At 49.6% G+C, this 27962-nt stretch overlaps 2 protein-coding genes and 1 long non-coding RNA gene across 11 annotated transcripts in view; 2 read left to right on the top strand and 1 right to left on the bottom strand.

Moving 5' to 3' along the window:
* Positions 1-171: 171 nt before the first annotated feature.
* On the top strand, positions 172-17427 carry Pld2 (phospholipase D2). The gene is made up of 25 exons (XM_052195751.1): positions 172-689; positions 923-1032; positions 1124-1254; positions 1366-1508; positions 1842-1947; positions 2028-2093; positions 2593-2651; positions 2770-2862; positions 2955-3107; positions 4077-4226; positions 10609-10692; positions 10806-10884; positions 11869-11979; positions 12082-12252; positions 12818-12944; positions 13532-13650; positions 13750-13863; positions 14015-14119; positions 14303-14391; positions 14494-14607; positions 14764-14813; positions 14987-15121; positions 15327-15480; positions 16321-16435; positions 16662-17427. Exons 2-25 carry the CDS (start codon positions 924-926, stop codon positions 16884-16886), a joined length of 2802 nt encoding a protein of 933 aa, XP_052051711.1. The 5' UTR covers positions 172-689; position 923; the 3' UTR covers positions 16887-17427.
* A 920-nt stretch (positions 17428-18347) lies between these two features.
* LOC127695453 (uncharacterized) lies at positions 18348-23404 on the bottom strand. Its single transcript, XR_007979982.1, has 3 exons — positions 22850-23404; positions 18540-18642; positions 18348-18418 (listed from the first exon to the last, which is right to left on the bottom strand). It is a non-coding gene; the product is annotated as an uncharacterized LOC127695453 (long non-coding RNA).
* Positions 22431-27962, top strand: part of Mink1 (misshapen like kinase 1) — a 52521-nt gene continuing 46989 nt past the window's right edge. For 8 of the 9 annotated variants that reach the window (XM_052197608.1, XM_052197606.1, XM_052197610.1 and 5 more), the window contains exon 1: positions 22432-22703. In XM_052197608.1, the coding sequence (XP_052053568.1) occupies positions 22647-22703 (57 nt within the window). In that variant the 5' untranslated portion in view covers positions 22432-22646. Of the gene's footprint in view, positions 22704-27962 lie in introns of all 9 variants that reach the window. The other variant, XM_052197612.1, reaches the window with a different exon arrangement.

Below are 27962 nucleotides of genomic sequence, written 5' to 3'. Positions count from 1 at the left end.
CAGGTCCTCGCAACCGAGGCCGGTTCCGCCCGGATTCCAGGCAGTGCTGGGGCCCAGACTACCCAATGGCCGCGCGCGCGCAGTGGAGGAATGTGCGCTGCGTGGATCACACACTTGGGGGTGCTGGACCTAGCCTGCCAAGTGCCCCGAGGGCAGCCGGAGGAAAAGGACAGCCCTGGGGAGTGGGCGGCCCGGGAGTGGGCGGCCCGGGCCGGGGCGTCTCTAGCGCAGGGCGGGCAGAGGACGGCGGGGGCGGGACCCAGCTGACGCGACAACCGTGGAGGTGATCCTTGGGGGCCTTCCCGCCCCCGAGGGCAGGCTCTGAACCCCGGCCCCGCCCCAGCCCTCTGGGGTGTAGGCTCCTGGCTGAGTTCTGCCTGTGCTTGAGAACCCGCGCGGGCTCCGGGGCCCGCGTCCAGGTTGCGGGGGCCCGGGGCGCAGAGCGGCTGAGGTCCGGAGCCCCGGGAACCGGGCGGGGACGCTGTCGGGCTGGAGCTGCTCGGGCCTTCTGACTCAGCCACTCGTCCAGATTTCAGGATTTCTCTCCTGGGCGGGGAGCGATCAACTTCCTCATTCCCGCCGGGACCCTCGCTTCCAGCCAGTCTGGCTTGACTGACTCCCCGCTGTCACCAGGGCTCCTCCCTTGGACTTAACCTCGCCTCGGTTCGAGGCCATCCCACCTTGGCTAGGTGCTTTTTTTGGACCCTGGATATGGAATGAGAGGCGGGGCTGAGAGGCTCTGGTTGAAGGCTGAGGGAGGGAATGGAGGCTGCAGGGGTGGATATTAGAGGGGCGTCGGCCTGCAACCCTAGAAGTTTGGAGTCGCTGAGTAAGCCGGGAGAGGACCGACCGGGGGTGTTAGGATGGGGAAGGGGTGTTTGTGTAGGGCGAGTCCCTTCCTGAGGCTTCCTCATATTCCTAGGATGACTGTAACCCAGAAGAACCTCTTTCCCTATGGGGACTATCTGAACTCCAGCCAGTTGCACATGGAACCAGATGAGGTTGACACACTGAGGGAAGGAGAGGATCCAGGTACTCAGGGACATGGTGCCCAGGGAGGGGAGGATGGGGACCTGAGGCCTCCGGGGATCTTTACACCCTTGGGCTTTTTTTTCCCTTCCAGCTGATCGAATGTATCCCTTTCTGGCCATCTATGACCTTCAACCTCTGAAAGCGCACCCCTTGGTGTTTGCCCCTGGGGTCCCTGTTATAGCCCAGGTAGTGGGCACTGAAAGATACACCAGCGGATCCAAGGTCAGACACCAGCTGATACCAGGCAGTGTGGGAGAGGGAGTCCTGGCCCAAGTGGACAGCTGGACGGCTGGGTTCGGCCAGAAGACATACTTCAGATTTTTATCCCCCCAGGTGGGAACCTGTACTCTATATTCTGTTCGCTTGACGCATGGTGACTTTACCTGGACAACCAAGAAGAAATTCCGACACTTTCAGGAGCTGCATCGGGATCTTCAGAGACACAAAGTCTTGATGAGTCTGCTTCCTCTGGCTCGGTGAGTGGGACTAGATTGCTTCCCTATCCCACAGCAGCCTCACTCCAGTCTGCCTGTCTCTTATCTCCTAGCCATTTTCCTTCCCCAGCTCTGTGCTGCACCCCTTCCTTGTGCCTGGTTCCCAGGAAACTTTCCCTGCCTGGTTCTCCTTCTCCACAGTACTGTGCCAACCAACATTGCAGCCGGGCTGGATGCCCAGAATGTCCTTAGCAACCCCCCCCCCCATTGTGTCCGTTCCAGGATAGAGACCCTTTCCTCTGCCAGCCTTTCTCCCTCAGTGTTTCAGGCATACAGCCCGCCAGCTCTTTCCTGAGCCTTCTGTCATCTCTACAGCTTTGCTGTGGCCCATGCTCCAGCCCGAGAGGTAGCCAACGAGGACATTCCCTCCCTACCCCGAGGAGGTTCTGAGGGCTCCGCCAGACACACAGCCAGCAAGCAGGTATGTAGCAGGTCCTGTAGCAAGGTGTGCAGTATGCAGGAGGTTCTGGCTACATCTGATTCTTTTCCATCTCTCTCCAGAAATACCTGGAAAATTACCTCAACCGCCTCCTAACCATGTCTTTCTATCGAAATTACCATGCCATGGTAAGGTCCAGAGTCTAGGTCTAGTCCAGGGTCTAGGTGTCTGGGTGGATCCTTCTTCTCTCTTCCTCCTTTTTTTTTTTTTCCCGAGACAGGGTTTCTCTGTATAGCCCTGGCTGTCCTGGAACTCACTCTGCAGACCAGGCTGGCCTCGAACTCAGAAATCTGCTTGCCTCTGTCTCCCAGAGTGCTGGGATTACAGGCGTGCGCCGCCACCACCGCCCGGCTCTTTTTTCTTAATAACAAAACAAAACAGGGTCTTACTGTAAAGCCATGGTTGGCTTTGAACTTACTGTGTAGACGTGGCTGGCCTTAAACTGACAGAGATCCACCTGCCTTTGCTCCCAAGTGTTGGTTTAAGTGTGTGCCATCATGCCTTACGATGCTTGTGTTTTTTGAAGTAGGTGAGGATCATCGGATTCCCAGGGGACAAAGGGACAGAGTTAGTAGGGCAGGGAGGCTGAAAGCCAAGTCTCCCCTGAGCTTATTTCTTCCCCTGCAGACAGAATTTCTGGAAGTCAGTCAACTTTCCTTTATCCCAGACCTTGGCTCCAAAGGACTGTGAGTGTGGGAACCCCTCACCTAGCCTTCAGCAGGCGTCAGTCCCCATCTTCCTGCTTGAAAATAAAACATGGTACAGAGTGCCTAGAGTCCCCAACTATCCTGGTTGTCCCTGCAGGGAAGGGGTGATCCGGAAGCGCTCAGGTGGACATCGAGTCCCTGGCTTCACCTGCTGTGGCCGAGACCAAGTTTGTTATCGATGGTCCAAGAGGTGAGCAAGGGCTGGAGCTAAAGCAGCGATCAGTGGGCAGGGAGATCGCGATCTGGAGGACTTGGATGATTCCACACAGCCTTCCGCTCCAGGTGGCTGGTGGTGAAGGACTCCTTCCTGCTGTACATGCGCCCAGAGACCGGCGCCATCTCATTTGTTCAGCTTTTTGACCCTGGCTTTGAGGTCCAGGTGGGGAAACGGAGCACAGAGGCGCGGTATGGGGTAAGGATCGACACCTCCCACAGGTAAGACTTCCCTGGTTGTAAGAGTAGCCTGTGGCCCTGAGGGAGTCAAGCGGGAGAGACTATGGGGGAAGAGGGAGGCTCCTCAGTCATCTGTGCCCTGGCTCAGCCAGAGCACTGAGTCAGGGAATTACTATCCATATATTTAGGATACTCCTAGAGGAAAACCTTATAGCACAGGTGCTTGGAATAAATGGGGCTGGGATAGTCTCCCAGTTTAGCAAAAAGGGGGTGTATGCTGGAGAGAAAACAGTGAGTAGCACTCTTGCAGAAGCCCTGAGTTCTGTTCCCTGTACGCACATGGGTGGCTTACACCCACCTGTAACTCCAGCTTCAGCTGATGCCCTCTTCTGGATTCTGTGGACATCTTTACTCACACCTGGAAACATGCACACGCACACACACACACACACACACACACACACACATTTAAGAAAAGGAAAGAAGCAGAGCATGACTGTGCACACCTCTAATCCCGGCCCTTTGGGAGGCTGGGCTAGGAGGAATGGCTGTGTAGAGCTTGACCTCTATAGTAAAACCGGAGAGGCGGGATGGTAGTAGTGCACGGTTTTAATCCCAGCGCTCAGGAGGCAGAGGCAGGCAGATCACTATGAATTCAAGGTCAACCTTTTCTACAGAGCAAGTTCCAGGATAGCCAGGGCTGTACACAGAGAGACCCTGTTAGAGGTGGGGTAGGAGAAGGAAGAAGGGAGAGATGGAGGAAGGGAGGGAGCGAGAGGAGGGAAGGAAACTAAACTAAACTCTGGTTCATTAAACAATAATGAGTTCCTAATGCAGTGTTGGTCACTGGGAACCCAACTGAATAAACAGATACATTCACTGTCTGTGGATTCTAGCTTAGAAGCTAATGGAGGAAGTATGCAAAGGTAGTAGCCAAAAGGGGAGGTCTCTGGGCAAGAGTGTGGGCATGAAGGAGAGGGATTAGTGGTACAACTTTTTGTTTCTGCCCAGGTCCCTGATTCTCAAGTGCAGCAGCTACCGGCAGGCACGGTGGTGGGGTCAGGAGATCACGGAGCTGGCACAGGGTCCAGGCAGAGATTTTCTGCAGCTACATCAGCATGACAGCTATGCCCCACCCCGGCCCGGAACCCTGGCCCGGTGGTGAGACCTTGGTGCCCCTTCTGAACTTCTATGTGGCTTTCTTGCCCCCTTGGCTGTTCTCTGAGTTCCTTATCTTCCCTTTATCTCCTCTGACTTCATGAGCCTGCTTTTATATCTCTCATCTCTCTGACCCCATAACCTCTCTAACCACATTGATTGGTCTACTTTTTCCTGATCCCCTAGCTTGGCCATCTCCTGTGTCCTCTTCCATTCCTGATTCTTATGAGCATTTCAACTACAGGGAGCCTCTGTCGAGGAGCTCCCCGAATCTTTTTGATTTTGTCTATCATTTAAATATTTACTATGCATTTGAATCTTAAGCACCTGCTATGTGCTCCATCCGGTAGGGCAATAAGACACAGGCTTCTCTGGTTTAGAGAGGGAGGGATCTAATTATAGAACACTGTGAACTCGACACCCTGGTGGTGGCTGTAGGGAGGGGTGCACAGAGGGGGCGCCTCTCCCAGGGAGCATGTCAGGACAGGCTTCCGGAAGGCGCGGCCCCCACAGCCCTGACATTCCTTCAGAAAGATAACAAAAACGGAGAAGAGCATCCCAGGCGGAGGGTGGGGTGCTGATGAAGAAGAGGATGGGTTCTGTTGGGGTGCGAAGGAGCAGTCAGTCTTACTGAGTCCAGTGTGATAATCCAGGAGGTTGAACCTTTTCAGAGGCAAAAGTGGGCATGAGCCGGGCAGTGGTGGTGCACACCTGTAATCCCAGCACTCTGAGAGGCAGAGGCAGGCGGATTTCTGAGTTCGAGGCCAGCCTGGTCTACAGAGTGAATTCCAGGACAGCCAGGAACAGAGAAACCCTGCTTTGAAAAAACAAAACAAAACAAAACAAAAGTGGGCATGAATGGAAATTTTCTATGAGAGATAGTGTTGTTTTTTTATTACAGTATTGGGGGTTAAAACTAGGATGCCACGTGTGCTAGGCAAGCATTCTGCCTAAAGCTTGTGTGTGTGTGTGTGTGTGTGTGTGTGTATGAGAGAGAGAGAGAGAGAGAGAGAGAGAGAGACTGTACACTCACGCTCATGCCCTCTTCCAGACATTGATCTTTGATCCCTTCCCCTCTATCATTCTCCTTCCTTTAAAAAAAAATTGTTATGTGGGTGTTTTGTGTGTATGTAAAGCTCTGCACGCAGTATCATGGAGCCCAGAAAAAAGCATTGGATCCCCTGGAACTGGAATTATGGATGTCTGTGACATTTATAGGGGAGCTGGGAATTGAACTTGGGTCTTCGGCAAGAACAAGTGCTGTTAACCACTGTGCCATCTCCCCAGCACCTCATTTTGATTTTGGAGACAGTGTCTCTCCTTGCCTGGCTAGGTGGTGAGCCTCTAGGGTCTGCCTGTCTCCACCCACTGCCACGGCACAGGGTTTATAGAATGCACTGCTCTGCCGGGCTTTTTTATTTCAGTGTTGAGGATCTGAACTCAGATAGTCGTATTTGCACAACAAGCATCTTAAGCCCAGAACCCATTGCCTTTTTCTTTTATTGTTTTATTTTGTGTATGTGTGTATGGTGTGTTTAAGTGTGTATGTACTCATGTGGGTGTGTGCACTCAAAAGCCAGAGGACAACTGGGATTCTCCTTGGTTACTCTTCTCCATAGTTTTTACTTATTTGTCTATTGGTTTATTCTTATTTTTATGTGTATGAATGTATTATCTGTATGCATGTATGGGTGCCATGTATGTGCTTGGTGCCTAATGATGCCAGAAAGAGAGCTGTCAGGTCCCTTGGCACTAGAGTTACAGATGGTTGTGATCTGCCGTGTGGGGTGGGTCCTGGGAAATAAACCTGGTCTTCTGCAAGCACTCTTGACTCCTGAGATACCGTTCAGTATCCAGGTTCCAGTTCACGTCGTTTTGTGGAGCCAGGGTCTCACTGAACCTAGAACTTACTAATGACTGATGAGCAAGCTGAAGAAATCTGCCTCTGTCTTCCTCCTCAGTGCGGGGATAATAGATACGCACTGGCCCCAATTTGTTCGTCTGTTTTTATTTTTTTAATATTTATTTATTTATTTTATGTATGTAAGTATACCGTTGCTCTCTTCAGACACACCAGAAGAGGGCAAGGGGTTCTCATTACAGAAGGTTGTGAGCCACCATGTGGTTGCTGGGAATTGAACTCAGGACCTCTGGAAGAGCAGTCAGTGCTCTTAACTGTTGAGCCATCTATCTATCCAGTCCCCTTGTTTGTTTTTCAAGACTGTCTTTGTAGCCCTGGCTAGTCTAGCTTGGAACTCACTCTGTAGACCAGTTGGCCTGGAACTCACAGAGATCTTCCTGGTTTTGCCTCCAGAGCAGAAGGATTAAAAGTATGTGGGCCACAATGGCTTTTTATGTGGGTACTGGGTATCTGAATTCAGGTCCTCGGACAAATGAAGGAACCATTTTACTGACAGTCATCTCTCCAACCTTCCTGGCTTTTATTAAACTTTTTTGTTTGTTTCTTTTAAAGATGGTGTTTCATGAAGTTGAGGCTGGCTTCGAACATTTGCTTCTTCTTGTCTTAGTTTTTTTTTGTAACAGAAGTGATACCTGTACCAGGAGGCCTGCCTACTTATTATCTAGTCAATCGTTCATGGGTTTCTGAGACAGGGTCTCGTGTAGTCCAGGATTACTATGTAGTCAGTGATGACCTTGACCTTCTGACTCCCCTGTCTCCACTTCCCAAGTGCCAGAATTAAGGGCATGTGCCACCAAATCTGACTATTTATGTATGTGTGTGGCGTAGGCAGGGTCTCACTGGGATGTAGCTCTAGCAGGACCTCACTGGGATGTAGCCCTAGCAGGACTGGAAGTCAAAGTGTAGATCAGGCTGGGCTCGAACTGGCAGTGATCCTCCTGCTTCTGCCTCACAAGTGGGGATTTCAGGTATGCACTACTAGACCTATTTCTTTAGGACCAGGTCTGACTATGTGATTCCCAAATCACCTGGAATTTGCAAATCCTGCTTCAGCTTCCTGAGTACTGAGATTACAGATGCATACTGCCACGCATGGCTGCAATTTATTTAAGACTTATTCATTTTATGGACGTGAGTACTCTATTTGCATGTATGTCTTCATGACAGAAGAGGGCATTGGATCCCATTACAGATGGTTGTGAGCCACCATGTGGGTGCTGAGAATTGAACTCAGGGCCTCTGGAAGAGCAGCCAGTGCTCTTAACCACTGAGGCATCTCTCCAGCCCTGGCTTACTTATTTTTTAATACATTAACAATAGCCACTATTTATGAAGAGCTTACTTTGTGCCGAGAATGAACGTGTTTTGCATATTGGATACTCTGAGCTCGCCTAAGTGAGTACAGTTGTTATCTTGGGCTTTATACACGAGAGAACAGGGCAAGGCAATGCTGGGAACTTACCCAGGGTCCTGCAGCTGTGAACAGTGGAACCGGGATTTGCATGCAAGCCGTGGGAGCCAAGACTGCTCTTTATCCCCTCCTCCACTGAGAAGTCAAATGAAAGGGTGGGGCTCAGTGGTGGGGAAGTTGATTATCCTCGGGGAGACCCTGCTCTTGATCCCCAGTACTCGGGGAAAGGCTGAACAGTACAGTAACGTGTTAAAAAAAAAAAAAAGCCGCATGTGATGGCGGAGCAGCACTGGAGAGACAGACAGGAGGACTGAGACAAGTTTGAGGACAGCTTGGACTATATACAGAGTACTAAGCCAGCCAGGACAAGACTATCTTAAAATAAAAACAACCAGACACATAAAACAATTGAAATCACCACTCTCTACCTCATGCTGTTCTTGTGTAGCCCTCTCCAATCGGTTGCCTTTCTCTTTGCAGAGGTAACCTTGGCAACGGTCTGGTGTCCTCTCTCATCCTCGGTGTGTTTTTATACGCATGTGCATGTGTTAGTTTTCATTTTAACATAAGTGTGATTGTCAACTTTTTTTAAACCTTGTTTTTATTTTTATTATTATTATTTTTTAATTTTTTTCATAGTCCAGTTGCCACTACCCTTACGGTCAGCCCCCCGCTACTGCTCCCCATCCCACGCCTACTCCCCTATCTCCAAGAGGTTCCCATTCCCTCCACCCCACCCCATCAGACCTTCCCACTCTCTGAGGCCTTTAGTCTGTAGAGAGTTAGTCCTTCTTTCATTGAGGCCAGACAAGGCAGTGTTCGGTTGTGTGTGTGTGTGTATGTGTGTGTGTGTGGTGATTGCCAACTCTTTCATGCTTATTTTTCTTCCGTTAAAGATTTAACATTTAGGGGACTACCCCCCTCCCAGTCTTAAAGATAATGTCCCCTATCAACATAATCTTTGCCTAAGTATGTGGAATATGTATTCCTAGAAATGCAATTACTGGCTGGTGAAATAGCTCAGCAGGTAAAGGAGCTTTGGCAAGCTTGACGACCGGAGTTCGATCCCTAGGATCCACATAATGTAAGACTACTGACCCCCTGAAATTGTCCCTGGCCTCCACAGATGTGTTGTGAAACATGTACCTCCCTCTAAAAATATATCAATGTAATAAAAATGTTTTTAAAGTACAGGTCAGGTGTGATGTCGTACAACTTTGATCCCAGCACTCAGGAGGCAGAGGCAGAGGCAGGTGAATCTCTGTGAGTTCAAGTCCAGCCTCATGTATATAGAGCGTTTCAGATTAGCAGCTGCATAGTGATGTCAAAAAATCACTATATGTAATTAATGGTGTTAAAGAGTAAGCATTGAAAAGAAACCCGAAGTTTATGTGGGGCTGGACGTGGCTCTGCAAAAAGAACACTTGCCTAGCGTGTCCACTGTCCTGAGTTTGGTCCCCAGCAGTTCAGAAAACAAACCAAAGCCAGACTGTGTACTTTTTAACATTTTGGTAGATACTGTCAACTTGTCTTCTAAAGAAGTCAGTATAATTAACCGGGCATGGTGGTCTCAAGCCTGTACTCCTGGAACTCAGAGGCCAAGGGTCAAAATTTCAAGGCCAGCTCAGACTGTACAGAGAGGCCCTGTCTCAAAAACCAGGAAAAAAGTCAATAGCCAGGTCCTGTGGTCTGGGAGAATGCCCACTGTTTTATACGCTGACACTGTCTTAACGGATGGTTTTCCTTCTTAGTTTCTGAGTTGTTTGTTGGGTTGAGACAAGGTCTCACTAAATAGTGCAGGCTAGCCTCTCAACTTCACAGCAATCTTCCTGCCTTCACCTGCTGAGTGCTGAGATTATGGATACCAGGCACCAAGCTTGGCAGAAGGCACCGATTCCTTTTAAAAGTTATTTAATTTTTTGTTGGTTTGTTTTTTTGAGACAGTGATTCTTTGTGTAGCCTTGGCTGTCCTGGAACTAGCTCTGTAGACCAAGCTGGTGGCCTCAAATTTACAGAGGTCCACCTGCTTCTACCTCCATATGCTGGGATTAAAGGCGTGTGCCACCACTGCCTAGAAAGTTGTTTAATTTTAAGCCAGGCATGGTTGTACATGCACTTGGAAGGCAGAGGTAATCTGAGTTCTGTAAGTTGGAGGCTAGCCTGGTCTATATAGTGTGTTCCAGGGCAGCCAGGACAGCAGGACTACATAGAGAGACTTCATCTGAAACATACCAAAAACCAAACAAACAAAAAAAGTATTTAATTTTAATTTCTTGGTATTGTGTGTATGTGATATATATATATATATATATATAGTGTGTGTGTGTGTGTGTGTGTGTGTGTGTGTGTGTCCTCCATCCCCTCTCTTCTTTTTTTATTTATTTTTTTTGGGACAAGGTCTCACTATGTATCCCTGACCACCTATGCATCGCTATATAGACTGGGCAGGCCTTGAACTCACACAAGTCTTCTGCCTCTGCCTTCCAGATGCTGGAATTAAAGGTATGTGCTCCTATGCCCAGCCTTTTTTGCTATTTTTTGAGACAGTCTTACTATGTAGCCCAAGCTTGTTTCAAACTCTTAGTAATCCTCTGGTCCCAGCCTGGGATTGCAGGCCTGTGTGCCACACCCTGCCCTAATTTCTTCTTAATTAGTGAAGTGAACGTCTTACCCAGTGACTGCCCAACTTAATATATGAGCTGTCAATTCTCAGGCTGCTCCTTATTCAGCTTGCTTCTGCATTTTTCTTTGTGTTTGCTTTTCCTTCCTGTTTTCTGGAGCTCTTTTATATATGATGCATTAGTCCTCCGATTCTTTGGTCAGTTTCTTTAATTCATTGTGTATCTTGTCATGTTTCTTTTGCTCACACTGGCACACCATACCACCATACTGAATAATCCCACTTGATGTATTTGATACAACCTAACCTCTCTGATCATTCCTGACCTTTGACCCTGCTGTCACCTCTGACCCATGGCTGTCCTCCGGTCTTCACTCTCCAGAACTTTCTGGCTTCTGACTCCCCTGACCTCCCTGGCTTGGACTCCCCCCAGGTTTGTGAATGGGGCAGGTTACTTTGCTGCAGTGGCAGATGCCATCCTTCGAGCTCGAGAGGAGATCTTCATCACAGACTGGTGGTGAGTGAGGTCAGGTCCAGCGAGAAGAGACCAGTGCAGGGTTGGGGGGGTAGGGAGGAGGGGCTGTTTGTCTTCTGCATACCTTGCTCCTTACCCATTGCCCTGGCTTCTAGGTTGAGTCCTGAGATTTACCTGAAGCGTCCAGCCCATTCAGATGACTGGAGACTGGACATTATGCTCAAGAGGAAGGCGGTGAGAAGTGGTTGGTTCTGGAGTGTGTGTGTGTGTGTGTGTGGGTGTTATTGGGGGGGTGTTATTGGAAGGACTTCAGCAGGAGTCTTCCAAGGAGAGGATTGGGAGTTGGAGGCTTCCAGACCGGGAAATGTACCCCTTCTGGCTCAGGGTCTATCAAATATCACCTCCTTGCTCCCTCTTTAGGTTGCCAGTTTAGACCAGGTTCCCACTCCTCAGAGCCTTCCCTTCTTGATCTATCTGGGAGTGTAGTGTCTATGTGTCTTTGCATAGCACTAAGCAACATCTTAGTCTAAGCAACATCACACGTTCCAATACAACAGCACAGAAGGTAACGCAGCAAGTATTCATGAGTGTTTTGCTTTTAAGACAAGGTCTCACTAAATAGCCTCAATATGTAAACCAGGTTAGCCTCGAACTCATGGAGATCCGCCTGCCTCTGCCTCCCGGATGCTGAGATTAAAGGTGTGCGCCCCCACACCTGGCATTTATGAATTTTGACAAGAGAAAGGATCCATAGATGATGGAGGGTGAATGGGTAGATGATAAAAAAGAAAATGGGTGTGGTGGCGCCTACCTGTAATCCAGCACTTGGGAGATAGAGACAGGAAGATTAGGAGGTGCAGGCTAGCCTTGGCTACTACTGAGTATTATACCTCCATGGACTTAAAGACTGTTACAAAGTGGGAAAAACAATGAACAGGGAGCTAAATGGAAGGCTGTGAGTCGGGAAGGTAGAGGGGACAGGGAAGAATGGTAGACGGTAGTTAAGATGGTGAGCAAATGATTGGGACACGGCTGGCGAGATTATGAAAGGGAGGCAAATAGAGGAGTAGGCGAGCCCATGTTTGCTGTGAGCGTCATTCCTGATGCACGTAGAAAGGCACTCAGGGTGGAGGGACATCCAGGAATCCTGAGCATGGGAGTTGCATAGGGGCCACTGAGGGAGGGGCACTAGGATTTGATTTTCCCACTCACTACCAGGAAGAAGGCGTCCGTATTTCCATCCTGTTGTTTAAGGAAGTGGAACTGGCCTTGGGCATCAATAGTGGCTACAGCAAGAGGACGCTGATGTTGCTGCACCCCAACATAAAGGTGGAGCTCGATGGAGTCCCTTCCTGTGGCACAACCACTTCCTCTCCTGAAAAGTCTCATCCTCCGTCCTACCCTCCTCTGACCCTCCCCCACGTACTCTAGGTGATGCGACACCCAGACCTTGTGACATTGTGGGCCCATCATGAGAAGCTCCTGGTAGTAGACCAAGCAGTGGCATTCTTGGGTGGGCTGGACCTTGCCTACGGCCGCTGGGATGATGTGCAGTACCGACTGACTGACCTAGGGGACCCCTCTGAATCTGCAGATTCACAGGTAATTGCCCCAGGGTTATCCTGAGCTTGACCCCAAACCCAGGTACTCCAAATTTACGCCTTTCCCAGAACTGCCAACCTCTAGGCTTCCTCAGCCTTTCAGAGGCTCCAAGAAGCTACTTTGGTTGTTGTTTCTGAGACAGAATCTAGCTGTATAGTTCAAGCTATCCTCAAATTTGTCATCCTCCTATTACGGCTTCCAGATTGCTGAGATTATAGGCATGCGCCACTACGTTGGTCAAGATTTACCTTTCAAAATAAACTACAGCCAGCTTGTCATGTGGCCCGCATCTATAATTCCAGAACTGAGGAAGCTCAGGCAGGAAGGATTTCAAGTTTATGGCCAACTTGGGCTACACCATGGGACCCTAGCTCAAAAAAACAAACAAACAAACAAAAAAAAAAAAACAAAACGAAACCCTCCCCTTCTTCCTTCATTTTTACTGACTAACTGCAGTTGAAGAGGGAGACTGAGGGATCAGACTCTCTGGTGCAGTGCACATGTCTTCTCTTTGGCCTGGCCCCATGACCTCACCTTGCCTGGCTGTGGTGAACTCTCTACACAGACTCCCACACCAGGTTCAGACCCTGCAGCCACTCCAGACCTTTCACATAACCAATTCTTCTGGCTGGGAAAGGACTACAGCAATCTCATCACCAAGGATTGGGTGCAGCTGGACCGGCCTTTTGAAGGTGAGACTCCCTTCACCCAAAGCCCCCAGGAGCTGGCAGCCGGGACAGAAGATAGGGTGAAATGGGCCAGGAACAGTACAGCCTTCCCTCTGGAAGGCTCCTCCTCTGAATCTTCTTCCTTTTCCTCCTTGTGTCTGTTATTGCTGTGAGGAAACATCATGACCAAAAGCACATTGGGGAGGAAAGGGTTTATTTGGTTTATGTTTCCACATCACTGTTCATCACTAGAGGAAGTTAGGACAGGAACTCGAGCAGGGCAGGAAGCTGGAAGCAGGAGCTGATGCAGAGGCCATGGAGGGCGCCTGCTCACTGTCTCATCACACATGGATTGCGAAGCCTGCTTTCTTACAGAACCCAGGACTACCACCCCACGGGGACCACCCACAATGGACTGGGCCCTCCCACATCAATCACTAACCATAAATGCCTGTCAGGCTTGCCCAATCTTATGGAGGCATCTTCTCAATTGAGGTTCCCTCCTCTCTGATGACTCTAGCCTGAGTCAAGTTTACATGAAACTAGGCTAGCAACAAGTATCCTCAAAACACCGGCCCTAACTTCTCCCTTGACTCTCCTGGGACTCCCAGATTTCATCGACAGGGAGACCACACCCAGGATGCCATGGAGAGATGTTGGAGTGGTTGTACACGGAGTAGCTGCCCGGGACCTTGCCCGGCACTTCATCCAGCGCTGGAATTTCACCAAGGTGCTGACTCCTTCCAAAGGGCCTGGAGGGGGGGATGGGAGGGAGGAAAAGAGGGAGGAGCCAGGTTCAGCTTACCACCTCTGCTGTTCCTCATGGCAGACCACCAAGGCCAGGTACAAGATACCTTTGTACCCCTACCTGCTGCCCAAGTCCACCAGCACTGCAAACCATCTCCCCTTCATAATTCCAGGCGGGCAGTGTGCCACTGTGCAGGTGACAGTTCTGATCCACCAGCCCCTTCCTCCCTCCCATCAGCCCATCTTCTGCCTGCTCTCCCTGAGAGTACTTCCCACTCCCCCTGCACCCATCCCCCCCTTCCTCTTCTCCAGGACTTAAACACCCCATCATATTCACCATCCCATAGGTCTTGAGGTCTGTGGATCGATGGTCAGCAGGGACTTTGGAGAACTCCATCCTCAATGCTTACATACATACCATCCGAGAGAGCCAGCACTTTCTCTACATTGAGGTCTGACTGAAGCGACAGTGGAGGGAAGGGATGGGAAGGAGGTCACAGGCGAGGGACTGGGGATGGCAGTACGATCAGTCTTTGAGGGCTGGCCTGGCTGGGTATGAAGCAAATGCAGGGTCTCAGACAGGAGCGAGAGGTCGGAGCCAAGATGCTGATGTCTCTCTCTGATCCCTGCCCCAGAATCAGTTCTTCATTAGCTGCTCAGATGGGCGGACAGTTCTGAACAAGGTGGGCGATGAGATAGTGGACAGAATCCTGAAGGCTTATGAGTAAGGAAGGTGGAGGGGGTGGGGAGTGGGGCATTGGTTAAGCCCAGATGAGGGGGTGGAGTTGGCTTGTGGGGGACCGTCTCACCTCTATTTGTCTCCCAGACAGGGGCAGTGTTTCCGAGTCTACTTGCTTCTGCCTTTGCTCCCTGGCTTTGAGGGGGACATCTCCACAGGGGGTGGTAACTCCATCCAGGCCATTCTGCACTTCACCTACAGGTGACCCACTCCCTGCCAGGCAGATTCACCCATCGCACCAGCACCCTTGGCACCCTGTCCTCACCCCTTCCTGCAGGAACTTTAGGGCTGCCTCTCCCAGCTCTTCTCTTCCTCCTCCTCCAGCCTCTGCCTCCTTCACCCTCTCTTTTCTCTCAGGACCCTGTGTCGTGGGGAATATTCAATCTTACATCGTCTCAAAGCAGCCAGTGAGTGCTGGGGGCTCAAGCCCTGGACCCCTGGCAGGGAGGCAGCCTGGGTAGCCGGAGTCCTGGGAGCCGGGGGGAAGGAAACTTGTCATTCTTGGTGGCTTGTCACTGCCATCTGCTCACCGAGGACACCTCTCCCTTCACTGCTCCTCCCCCATCTCTCTTGTGTACAGTGGGGACAGCGTGGCGGGATTACATGTCCATCTGTGGGCTTCGCACACATGGAGAACTGGGTGGGCATCCGATCTCTGAGCTCATCTATATCCACAGCAAGATGCTCATTGCAGATGACAGAACAGTGATCATCGGTCAGTGTTACTCCTGGTCTTCTGACAAGAGAAGCTCTGGGAGGGTCAGGGGGCGGGCAATACAGAGTTACAGTTGGAGCTCACAGATACAGAGTTGCAGTTGGAGCTCACAGTAGGCCCTTCGGGCTAGTGCTCTGATAAAGGTGATGAGGTGTTGGGGAGGCTCCCCCCTTGGCCCAAGCAGACAACATGCCCTTGAACCCAGGTTCTGCGAACATCAATGACAGGAGCTTGCTGGGGAAGCGCGACAGTGAGCTAGCCATACTGATCGAGGACACAGAAATGGAACCGTCCCTCATGGATGGGGTGGAGTACCAGGCAGGCAGATTTGCCTTGAGTTTGCGGAAGCACTGTTTCAGGTGGGAGTCGGGGCATGTAGATGGACGTGGGGCTTTGGGAGGGGCTGCCTTTGAGCTATGTGGGAGGTGTTCCTAGAACTGGTACTAGGTTTCTTCCTTGACTAATTCAGTTAAGGTGTCAGCCAACTAGGAACACACTCAAAAAAGAAAAAAACCACTAATGTATATTTATTTTATGTATATGAGTACACACTGTAGCTGTTTTCAGATGCATCAGAAGAGGGCATTGGATCCCACTACAGATGGTTGTGAGCCACCATGTGGTTGCTGGTAATTGAACTCAGAACCTCTGGAAGAAGAGTCAGTGCTCTTAACCACTGAGCCATCTCTCCAGCATCAAGAAAAAGAATGTTTCATGGTTTTATTTTTTCAAAACAAGAAGTTGCTATGTAGCATAGACTGACCTTGAACTCTGATCCTCCTGCCTCTGGCTTCCAAGTGCTGGGATTATGGCACAAATTATCATGCCCATCTTAAAAAAAAAAAAAAGCAATAGTTTTTTTTAAAACATCCAAGTAATGGCTGGGTGGTAGTGGTAGTGGCGGCGGCGGCAGCAGCAGCAGCAGCAGCAGTGCACACACATAATCCCAGTACTTAGGAGCCAGAGGCAAGCAGATTTCTGGTTCAAAGTCAGTCTGGTCTACAGAGCTCTTCCAGGAGAACCAGGGCTTACACAGAGAAATCCTGTCTCAGAAAAAAAAAAATCAAAGTAAAGATAATCAAAGTTCCAACAGGTTCTATGACACTTACTGTTCTTGTTTATCACATCTGTTTTGAAGTACCAACTGTTCTGATTCTTTAAGGATCTTAATTTGGCCCATTGGGACCATTCTTCCATAGTGTGATTCTTGGGGCAAATACCCGGCCAGACCTGGATCTCCGAGACCCTGTCTGTGATGACTTCTTCCAGCTATGGCAAGAAACAGCGGAGAACAATGCTACCATCTATGAGCAGGTGGAAGCTGTGGGAAGCTTAGCCTGAGGAATTGATGGGTTGTCCTGTGAGGAAGGGAGAGAAGGGACTGGGGAGCATTTTCCATTAGGATTCAGTAGCCCAGAGCTACCGAATGAGGGGATGAGAGGTGGTATAAGGAATGAGGAGTCCAGCCCAGGCAGCTCAGAGTCCAGGGGACATACTGATCTTAACCCTTCCTTCCCTCACGTCCTCCCTTCTACCACAGATCTTCCGCTGTCTGCCGTCCAATGCTACCCGGTCCCTGCGGGTTCTCCGGGAGTACGTGGCTGTGGAGGCCTTGGCTACAGTCAGCCCTTCTTTGGCTCAGTCTGAGCTTGCCCACATCCAGGGCCACCTAGTTCACTTCCCCCTCAAGTTTCTGGAGGACGAGTCCTTGTTGCCCCCTCTGGGGAGCAAAGAAGGGATGATACCTTTAGAAGTGTGGACATAGCTGGGGGTTCTGCTCAGCGGCAGCTGCTAACCGTTGGGTCCAGTCGTGCCTGGATCCTTACCCCAAACCCTGAGTTCTGAGGGCAGTGCCCTTCGATCCTTGGGGAGGACTTCTCTGAGGACTCCTACAGAATCACAGAGGACCTTTACTTGAGAAGTAGCCAAAGGGAGCACTCCCAAGCCTGGCCTGGGGAGGCAGGAGAGAGTTCTAGAGAGGTTTGCCTTCCTGACACCATGTTCAAACCACTATGCATAGACCCCATCCCTCTGTGGAGGCCTGAGGTCAAGCCTTTTATTCCAGGAAAGGGGACTCCTGTCCTGGGTCTTCATCTCACTCTTCCTCCCGCCCTTGAACCCCCTACATGCCCCAGGGCCTCTCCCAGCCCGTTGCTGCAAAGACGGAGGGAGTATGGAGCCACTTTGACTGCAGTCTCCACCAATGGTGGTGGGGAAGACACCATAACTGCCTCTGCCAGCCTGTCAACAGACACTAACTTTGTACCAGTTCATCAAGCATTTCATAAATAAAAGTGTAGAAAAGGCCCTTGCCTCTTCTTGGAAATGAGTGCTGTCTTAGGCGCTCCCTGCCTGGATTCCCGTCCTCACCTTCTCTGCCTCCCTTCTAACTTCCTTCTGCCTGCTTCTCTGCGAGTGCCCTCTCTCTTCCTGTTCTTCCTGTCTGTCCTTCCTTCCTTCCCCCCCCCCTCTCTGTCTGTCTCTCTCTCTCCCTGTCTCTGTCTCTCTGTCTCTCACTGTCTCTGTCTCTCTGTCTCTCTCTCTCTCTCCTGGGGGTGGGGTAGGTTGGGTTGGCTTCCAAGACAGAGTTTCTCTGTGTAGCCCTGACTGGCCTGGAACTCACTCTATAAGCCAGGCTGCCGAGGAGATCTGCCTCCTCTGCCTCCTCAGTGCTGGGACAGAGGTTTGTGCCACGGCTCCATCTCGGTGCTTCTCCTCAGCCGCTTCTGAGTTCATTCACCTAACTCCTGAAGATCAGGGCTAACCGTGCGTGTATGTGTGAGTGATACGTATGTTCATAACTTTTCATATGTCTGAAGTATTTTACAATTAGGAAAAAGATAGCCACAGAAGCAGGAAGAAAATAAGGGAGTGGAGAATTAGGAAGGCTTCTGGGAAGGGAGTGCGGGCAGGTGATGATGTGATCAGAGGGCCTTAGGTTACCCTCCCGTCCCTCTAGTTCTCTTGAGAAGTGACTTCTAGGGCCAGTGAGATGGTTCAGCAGAGGAAGACCTTCCTGTCATGCCTGATGACTTGAGTTTGATCCCCAGCACGCACAGGCTGGAAGGAGAGAACAGTCTCCTGAAAGTCCTCCGACCTCTACACACAGGCCATGATGTTCCCGTGTATGCTTACACTAAAGGGATGAATTTAAAAAATCAACTAAAACTGTTGTTTTATTTTTATTTTTTTAAGATTTATTCATTATTATATGTAAGTACACTGTAGATGTTTTCACACACCAGAAGAAGGCATCAGATCTCATCACAGATGGTTGCTGGGATTTGAACTCAGGACCTTCGGAAGAACAGTCAGTGCTCTTAACTGCTGAACCATCTCCCCAGACCCTGTTTTATTTATTTATTTATTTATTGTTCTTAAAGAAGAGGGTTCCATGCTGGGCAGTGGTGGTGCTCACCTTTAATTCCAGCACTTGGGAGGCAGAGGTAGGCTGATCTCTGAGATGGAGGCCAGCCTGATCTTCAGAGTACGTTCCAGGACTGCCAGGGCCACATACATTTCTAAAAAAGGAAAAAAAAAATGATATGGAGCCAGAGCTACATACATATCTAAAAAAGGAAAAAATGATAAAATCTTCCCTCACCTTTCTTTTTCTATTAATTTATTCTCTTATATATTACATCCCATCTATAATCCCCTCTTCACCTCCTCCCTCCCCGTCCGTCCACTCCTCTGTTCTCTTCAGAAAAGGGCAGGCCTCCCAGGGATATCAACCAAACATGGCTTATCAAATTGCAATAAGATTAGGCACCTCCCCTCAAATTAAGGCTGGACAAGGCAACCCAGTAGGAGGACAGGGATTCTTCTCCCTTGTTTGCCAGACTTCACTTGTACATGTGTACACATGTGTGTGTGCATATGAGCACACACACACACACACACCTCTGAACAGATGCATATGCACACACATTTTACCACACACAACAAAACACTAATACCCCTCCTACACACAGGACTTTCAGGTACTAATTGGCCTCCCATTAATTAGTCTCATTGTCAGCACTAAATATCTCTTTCCCTGGGGGATCATTCCTTCCTAAACTGTACGGTGGAGGCAGCAGCTGCCCCAAATTTGGGCCTGGGGATAGATGGGGCTGTTTCACATAGAGCCTTCTAGTTCTTAGTCTTGCAGTGTTTGAAGACAGGGTCTTGCTGTGTAGACCAGCAGTCTACAGCTTCAGTGACCTTGCATCTGTATCATGCCCAGCTAGGACAGGGTCTTGCTGTATACCTCAGCCTGGATTCTAATTCACAATCCCCCAGCCTCCTACCCCAACCTCCTTAAGACCGGCGTTGCAGGAGTAAACAAGTGCACCTTTGGTCCAGGAGTCTTGATGAAAGGCCAACCATAGCATAGGGGAGGAAAGCAAGGTTGCAAGACAAGCGAAGAAGAACCAGCTCCCACTAGTCTCGATTCTTCCCCCTCCTACCCCAGGAATTACAGTGGCCTTCTGAGGTGAAGGTGGCCATTTGTCCCATCCCTGAGATGTTGATTTGTTCATTTGTTTATTAACAAAATTTATTAAACAGCCCATGAATTAGGAAACTGGCATTAGGAAATTGATTGAGTATATGCCAAGTGCCTCTCTATTTAATTCGTTTTAGACAGAATCTCACAGGCTGTCTTGAAATTCACTATGTAGACCAGGCTGGCCCTCAACTTGCTATGATCCTCTGGCCTTTGCCTCCTAAGTACTGGGATTACAGGTGTGTACCTGAATTTTTGTTTCTTTCTTTGTTTGTTTGTTTGTTTCTTTCTTTCTTTTCTTTTCTTTTTTTCTTTCTTTTTGTTTTTTTCAAGCCAGGGTTTCTTTGTGTAGCCCTGGCTGTCCTGGAACTCACTCTGTAGACCAGGCTGGCCTCGAACTCAGAAATCTGCCTGCCTCTGTCTCCCAAGTGCTGGGATTAAAGGAATGTGCCACCACTGCCTGGCTTTTGTTTGTTTGTTTCTTTTTTTCTTTTTCTTTCTTTTTTTTTTTTTTTTTTTTTTTTGGTTTTTTGGTTTTTTGGATTTTTTTTTTTTCAAGACAGGGTTTCTCTGTATAGCCCTGGCTGTCCTGGAACTCACTCTGTAGACCAGGCTGGCCTCGAACTCAGAAATCTGTCTGCCTCTGCCTCCCAGAGTGCTGGGATTACAGGCGTGCGCCACCACTGCCCCACTGTTTGTTTCTTAAGACAAGGCTTCATATAGCACAGGCTGGCCTGGATCTTGCTCTGTAGTCCAGGCTAGCCTTGCACTTTCTGGGAATCCTCTTGCCTCAGCTTTCAGAGCATTGAAATTAGAGGTTTGAGCCACCATACCCAGAAGACGGGCACACAGAGCTAGTCCTTTGTGCACTCTAGCACCCCTGGATGCATACAAATGCATGTAACAAAATATTGTAAAATACCGTGCATAGAGAGGTGATCTAGCAGGTCGGGCAAAGCAAAGGCCCCTGAGAGTGGTCATGGCTGGTGTCTCAGCTGGGTTTCTGCTTTGTAAGAAAAACACCATGACCAAAAGCAACCTGGGCAGGAAAAGGTTTGCTCAGGTCATACTCCCTCACTGAAGGAAGGCAGGGCAGGAACTGAAGCAGAGGTCACAGAAGATTGCTGCTCACTGGCTTGCTCTACCTGCTTTCTTACACAATCCAGGACCACATGCCCAGGGGTGGCACCACCCCAGTGGGCTGGGACCTCCCACACCAATTACCAGCTAGTGCTTCACAGGCTTGCCCACGGGCCAACCTGGTGAGGGTGTTTTCTCAGTTGAGGTTCCCTCTTCTCAAATGGCTCCAGCTTGTGTCAGTTGACATAAAAGTAGCCAGCACAGCTGGAAGTTGGAGAATACTCCAGGGAAAAGAAAAATAAGTGCAAAGACAGGTAAGAGATGTTGAATTCTGGGAGCTTCAAGTAGAATATATTTCAGTACATCTGGAGCAAGTTTAAGTGTGGTTTATTAAAACATAAGACCAGAAAAGAAAAAAATATATATAGAGAGAGAGAGCCAGAAAAACAGGCAGAATCTTGAAAGTCTTTGATATCACTACCCACAAGGCAGTAGGAGTCATCAAACAGTGATTTAGTTTTTTTTTTCCACAGTCATTACATAGCCCAGGCTAATAGAAACTGTAATCTTGCCTCAGCTTCCCGAATGGTGGGGTTCAGAAAACCATTTTAAACAGGACAATGATGCCATATTTAAGTTTTAGAAAAAAAAATCACTTCTGGATATGAAGAATTTATTTGAGGGCAGAGAGGCCAGGTGGGAAGGCCAAATGGGGATTGCAGCTTGCATATCACGGGCAAGGTAAATGAGTCAGGAGCGTACCCAGAGCAAGTATGAATGTGCACCCAAATGTGCCAAGAAACCTCCAGAGAATTCAAACTCACCTAAGCAATGTTTATATTAATTTTCAGAGGGAGTATTAGTGTTGGAAGAGTTCTTGAAACATTCAGAACCTTCTCCCCTCAACTTCATAGAGAAAGAAGAGCCCAGAGGCAAATTCACTTGCTCAGGGTCACACAACACATTAGTCAGTGGCAGAACATGTCTGTCTATAGTTACAAAGCATCATCCATCCACTAGAGAGACTAACCGGCTGGAGGTGCTGTGTCAACATGAGTAGATCTAAGGAGGTGCAACAAATTTGAAGGGATTGGATACAGTTTCTTCCTCTTCTGCTTTGACACTAGCAACTCCAGGGATAGTTCTTTCCTGCAGAACACCGTGCAGATACAGACATGTTCAGTAGGACTGCCTATCTGCTCCCAATATCCCCACTCTAGCCAAGAAAGGGAGGAAAGGGCAGACAGTACCCTCTCCTTTCCTCCCACGTGGTTTCTCTAGCCAAGTTCTCACGGAGGCCCCTCCTTCAGCGGCTCCACTGTTACCATGGCAATTGGGTGGGTGGACAGCCCGTCCTATCTAGAGGCCAGCAGCCCTCGCGTGGGGAGTTACCATAACAACCCCCCTAGTAATAGAGGGGGTTGGGTCCCGCCTCCCTTCCCCCGCAAATAGAGAGGTGGGTGGTTTGATTGGCAGCTGGGCACACGAAAGAGGGAAAGGGAAGGAAAGGAGTCAAGTAAAGATCAACGAAGGAGCTAGAGGAGAGGAGGCAACAATAATAAGAGGGGAAAGGAAGGGGAAAGTGTGTGCGCACGCGCACCAGCGGGTGGGCGCGCTCTTTCCACGCCTTGCCCTAGCGAGGCTCGCTCAGCGCGCGCCCTCTGCCCGCTCTCCTGCGCCTGCGCGCAGGTGTCGGTGCCCCGCGGGAGGGGGCGCCTGGCGCGTCCGCGTCACGGTCCGCTCCGCGCGTGCGCAGGGCAGCCGGCGGCTCGGATTGCAGGCGCGCGGGTGAGAGCGCCTGTCAGCCGCTGGGTCGGTCCTCCCGCTGGCCCTCCCCCTCCCCGGCCTTCGGGGCAGGCGCGGTGGAGCCCGCCCCTCGGGTCCCCCGATGGGGGAGAAGCGGCGACGGCGGCAGTGGAGTGAGCGAGCCGGAGCGTGAGTGGCCCCGCGGCGGCCATGGGCGACCCAGCCCCCGCCCGCAGCCTGGACGACATCGACCTGTCTGCCCTGAGGGTGAGCACCGCCCCCAGCCTCGCCCCCGCGACCCCTGCCCCTTTGCGGAGCTCGCGCCGCCCCGGCTTTCGCCCTCTAGACATTCTGGGAGCCAGTTCGGTCCCCACCCTGCGCTACCCTCCCCCACACTTGCGTGCCACCCCTACCTTGCTGCTGGGATCCGAGTCCCCTCCTTTATAGGCGTTTGAGGGTCACCTCTGGTGTCCCTAAACACAGCCCTGCAACACCTGCAGAGCCTTTCTTGTGCCCCCTCTCTCCTTCTCTCGGCCCTCATGTCTGCTTCCTCCACCTCCTCCTCTGGCTCCTGGAATTTTGACTTTGCAACTGCCTCAGCCTCCCCCTCATCCCTCGTTTTCTTCCTCGCCTACCCCTGAATTGCAAGTTGGGCGGCTTTTCACCTCCACAGTCCACCCCACACACCTCCTACGTCTACATCCCACGTTCACTTTCTCCATCCCTTTTCTCGTGTTTCAAGTGCAGCTTTCAGACCCAGGCATTTCCGGTCTCGGGGTCCCTGAATATTACATTACTAACTCAGCAGCCGCGTGGGCCTGGGAGGACAGACAAGTGCACAGTGGGAGGAAGGGGAGCCTGGATTTCCTCAGAAACTCGGGCCGGAAGACGATGTTTACATATATGTACAAACACACACACACACACACAATGCATGCTGCCTGTGGTCAGTAGGGAAGGCTGGGGGAAACTACTGGGAGTGTAGGCAAAGGAGAGTTGGAGGGAGGGGCTCATTAGGGAAGCAGTTAGAGAAAACAACTGTCAGGAATGCTTTTAAATAACCCATTTATTGTTCCACGTGGGACACTTAACTCTCTCTCCTTCCGGAATTTTTAATTCAGCATTTGTAAGTTTTTCGTTAGCGGGCAGCTTTGTCTTAAGGGCAACATAGAAATTTCAAGGTGAACCATTCCAGACTGTCTCCCAGGTGGTGTTTTGATTCCCTGCCCTGTGAGCTTTCCCAAGCGGCGGAGGTGTAGATAGAGGAGGATTTCCCACCTCATGCATACCTTCTCAGAAGGTCTGTACACTCTGGCTTTTAAATTAGCCAGGGAAAAGGCAGCCACCTCACAAGTGCCCCGGATATGACTGGAGGGGAGAGAGAATTGAAGAGAGCAGAGTCATGTTGTTAATTGGGTTTCTCTAGGTGACACAGTTTTTTTTTTCCCTCCCTTGCCATTCAGGTCATAATTTGTTTGGTGCAACGTTGGGTTATGAGACCTGACTTGCTAGAGTTTCTGGAGAACAAGCCTGAGTATTGGATCTCCCTCTCTCTTCCCTCCTCTCCTCTCCTCTCCTCTCCTCTCCTCTCCTCTCCTCTCCTCTCCTCTCCTCTCCTCTCCCTGCCCCCCTCCTCCTTCTTCTTTTTCTCTCGCCCCCCCCCCCGTGTGTGTGTGTGTGTGTGTGTGTGTGTGTGTAACAGAAAAAGCTTTAGGAGATCAGTTTAGTGTTTAAACTGGGATACTCAAGTCCATTGGGATGTAAGATGGAAATCCAGGTTTTGAGTAAAATTTTTGGGGTTTGGTTTTTTTTTTTTTTTTTGGTTTTAGTGTGTTTGTTTGTTTGTTTGTTTGTTTAGTTGGCTGGTTTTCTGAGACAGGGTTTCTCAATGTAGCCCTGGCTGTCCTGAACTCACTCTGTAGGCTGGCCTCAAACTCAGAAATCCGCCTGCGTCTGCCTCCCAGAGTGCTGGGATTAAAGGCATGTGCCACCACTGCCCCATTTGAGTAAAGTTTTAATGTGCTTGGATTTGGAATGCAATTGTAAATTGAAGTTGTTGATTAACTCTGGCCACAGGTTGTCTGGCTGTGGTGGCCATAAAGAAACACTGTTAGACAGTGGGCAGCTGCAGACCATGACCTTTGACTTTTACCTCTGGTCCTCTGGTTCTCTTTTCTTTTGGTTTCTCTGGTAACTTTATCTGGGCCCCAAATTATGATTTCCAGCAATTACTATTTGACCTTGGACATGGTATTTCCCTTCTGGACTTCCCTCCGTGAAGTATGTTAACCTCCTTCCATGCTTACTCCTGGGTTTCCTCTCCTTTCCTTCAAAAGAACTGAGTGACCTCTTCTTGTACTTAGGTCTGCCCTGTCTTCTGCCTCTGAAGAAAACAACCCAGGTCTCTCACTCTGGTGCTTTCTTGAAAATGGGGCTGGAAAGGCTGCTCTCTCCTTGCTAGCTTCTCTCATAGTTGCCAGTCCGGTCAGTCCAACACTCCTGTGAGAACTGCTTGTAGCTCCGTCAGGCAGCTGGCCCAGTCACACCTTGTTCTTCTGTTCCTGTTTTCTAGATAGGAATGGATCCATTGGGAGAATTAACCAAGTCTGCAAGCCTGGTGTTGGTTGGCTTAGGGTGAGAGAAGAGCATCCTTAGGGTTGAGTAGCTAGCCTCCATGAGCTTCAGATGTCTGTCTCCTCTTGTTTCAAGATAAGGCTTGGTTTTTGGCTGACGGTGAGAGTAATAGTCTGATATTAGAGGAGGGTTGAGTTGCACTAATCTCTTAGTAAAAAGGCTAGAAGGACCTGCTACTTTGTTACCACACCACCCTTGGCTTCTTGGGTTGTGTGTCCATCAGTGTGGTGGTGGAGTGGAGTGGTGGAGGAACATGCCTCTGGAGTTGCTTTCTTGAATTGAAATCCTAGCTTCCTTACCTTCTGTAAGATGCAGACCTTGGTTCTTTATCCTTACTTCCCTTCCCTCAGACTCTGCAGTCTAACTTCCCTAAGCTCAGTTTTCTTGCCTGTATGGTGGAAATGGCGATAGCATTAGACATAGTTACTGAAGTTAAATGGAAGGATGCACGTTAAGTATTTAGCTCAGTTCCTAGCACAGAGTGACCGTGTTACTACTCAGAGAAGTCTCCTAGGAGGCTCTAATAAATAACACTCTCTCCCTGCTTTATATTTCTGTAAAATTCCTTTTTTCATAATTATTATGACTAGTTGACATAGATCTATTTCTGTCATTCTTGACTAAAATGTCAATTAAGGCTGGAGGTATAGCTTGGTAGTAATTATTCAACATGACTGACACAGTAGAATTTTCAGTGCTACAAAAATTAAAGCATACTGTAAGCTAGAATTCTGATGTCCCCTCTGTGTCCTTGTGCCTAAAGCATTTTTTATAGTGGGACTCAGATATTTGTTAGGTAAGTACATGCTGTAACCACTGGAAGCTGTTAGTGTAATGTTTGCTTAGAGTAATAAAGAAATGCTAGACCTGGCCAGAGGAGATGGCTCAGCAGGTAAAGGCAGTTACCACCAAGTCTGATAACAATCTGAGCTTGATCCTCAGAACCTACCTGGTAGAAAAAGAAAGTGGGTTGTCCTCTGAGTTCTACACATATGCCAGACTCCGTGTGTGCCTGAAGTCATATATAAACACATAGAGGTATGTACATGTACACACAAATAATATAAATAAATTTGCTAGGTGTTGTAGCATACACTCTAGAAGAAAAGTAGGTGGGATCTTTTGAGTTAGAGGACAGCCTGGTCTGCATGATAGAGAAACCCTGCCTTAAAAAACAAGACAGGAGCTCAAGGGCAGCCTGGGACACATGGGAACCTGTCTCAGAAACAAGGACAGAAAGTCTTTTCTGAGATGCTTTGGAATCAGACCTCGCCCTGTGCTTCTGATCAAGCAATGGCTAAAATAAAGTTTGTATTATCCCAGAGAAAATTGAGGCCTCTAGTATGAAGTCATCTTTGCCTGTGTCCAAACTTGGTTATATTCCAGAAGAGTCTTCTGACTTGGAACTGTTGGCTTCTCACAGAGGAAGAAGCATGAGCAAAGGCAGATGCGGGGGGAGGGAGCAGATGGGGGGGAAGATGGGGAGGGGACAGACCCCAGGCTGACCTCTCTCCTTTTACATTACTGCTTTTGGTTGACCCACTTCATAAATCAAACAGTTTCTTTTCACTGTCCAGCAGTTTGAAGTTTTAGACTGCAGTGTCTCTGCAGCTGTGAAGCCAGGCAGTGCAGCTGTATTGAAGTAATGCCACAGCACACCTTCAAGGGACTTGTTATTGGGCGGTAGTTACTGACAGGTGTTTTTTCCTCAAATGATTTTGCATGTTTTATGTCTCTCAACTGATTCTGTGTGTTCTTTGAGGATGCCGTCCCTCCTCTGTCTGCCGCTGTAGCGCCAGCACCACTAGAAAGCTGGCAGCGGGTATGTGTCTAGGCTGCCGAGCAGTGTGGGACTGCTGCTGTGTGCTGAGATGCTAGCTGTCCACGTGCTGATGACAGATGTCCTAGGCAGAGGAATGGGAGGTCTGACCTCCTGCAGCAGCAGTGAGGGCAATTAGTGACTTTTCCCCTAGAGAATGACAGACGGAGCGGGGATTTGAAAGCTGTGGCATTTGAGGTGATGTAAAATGTTGCTTTGGTGAAATGAGGGAAGAGTGATGGGAGAGGCCGTGGCTAGAACTGCGTGGTCAGCTGTTACCCAGACAGGAGAGACGTCACCAGCCTTCATGCTGTAGACTAGAGCATTTGCCATTGCTTAGTGACACAGGAAGGAGCAGTTCTGTGGGAAACCGAGGCGTGCATGTTCATGTGCATGTGTGGGTGCACATAACCCGTGGAAGCTAGGGAATGCTGGATGCCTTTTTTCACTCCACCATACACCCTCAACACAGTCTCACTGACCCAGAGATCTCTATTTTGGGTTAAGCTGGCTGCTCATTGAGCTCCTGGTCTCTATCTACCTGTTTTATCTCCTCCCCTCATTGTTGAGGTTACAGGCACACACAGCGATGCCTAGCTTTTTGAGTGGTTGCTGGGGATTCAAGCTTACACACCTGCTAAGCTCTCTCTGTAGCAGCCAAAAGTGAGGGTTTGACACACGATGAAAACAACTGGAAGGGGCCGAGTAGTTCAGTCATTGAGGTGTCTGCTGCACAAACATAAGGACCTGACTTTGGATCCACAGCACCTATGTAGAAGGCCGGGTAGGGTGGCACATAGCTGTAACTCTAGGCTGGGCCTGAGGCAGATGGGTCCCTGGAGTCCATTGGCTAGTTAGCCTGCCAAATAAATGAGCTGGAGAACCATCAAAGAAAGAAGGGGGATACTGAAGTTGACCCCTGCCCCCCACATTTGCATGTGCACCCATATGTACATGTATGCACATGAGTGTATATGTAACTCTGCACCCCACCCCGTAACAGGAAGGAGGGTCAGCCAGACATTGATCTGGTCTCACTCTCCCCAAGAGCTCATGATGCTGGGTGAGATGCA

Source organism: Apodemus sylvaticus, chromosome 10 (assembly GCF_947179515.1).
Source record: "Apodemus sylvaticus chromosome 10, mApoSyl1.1, whole genome shotgun sequence".
Lineage (NCBI taxonomy): Eukaryota > Metazoa > Chordata > Mammalia > Rodentia > Muridae > Apodemus > Apodemus sylvaticus.
Note: the sequence above shows the minus strand (reverse complement) of the source record. Positions and strands in the feature narration are given on the sequence as shown.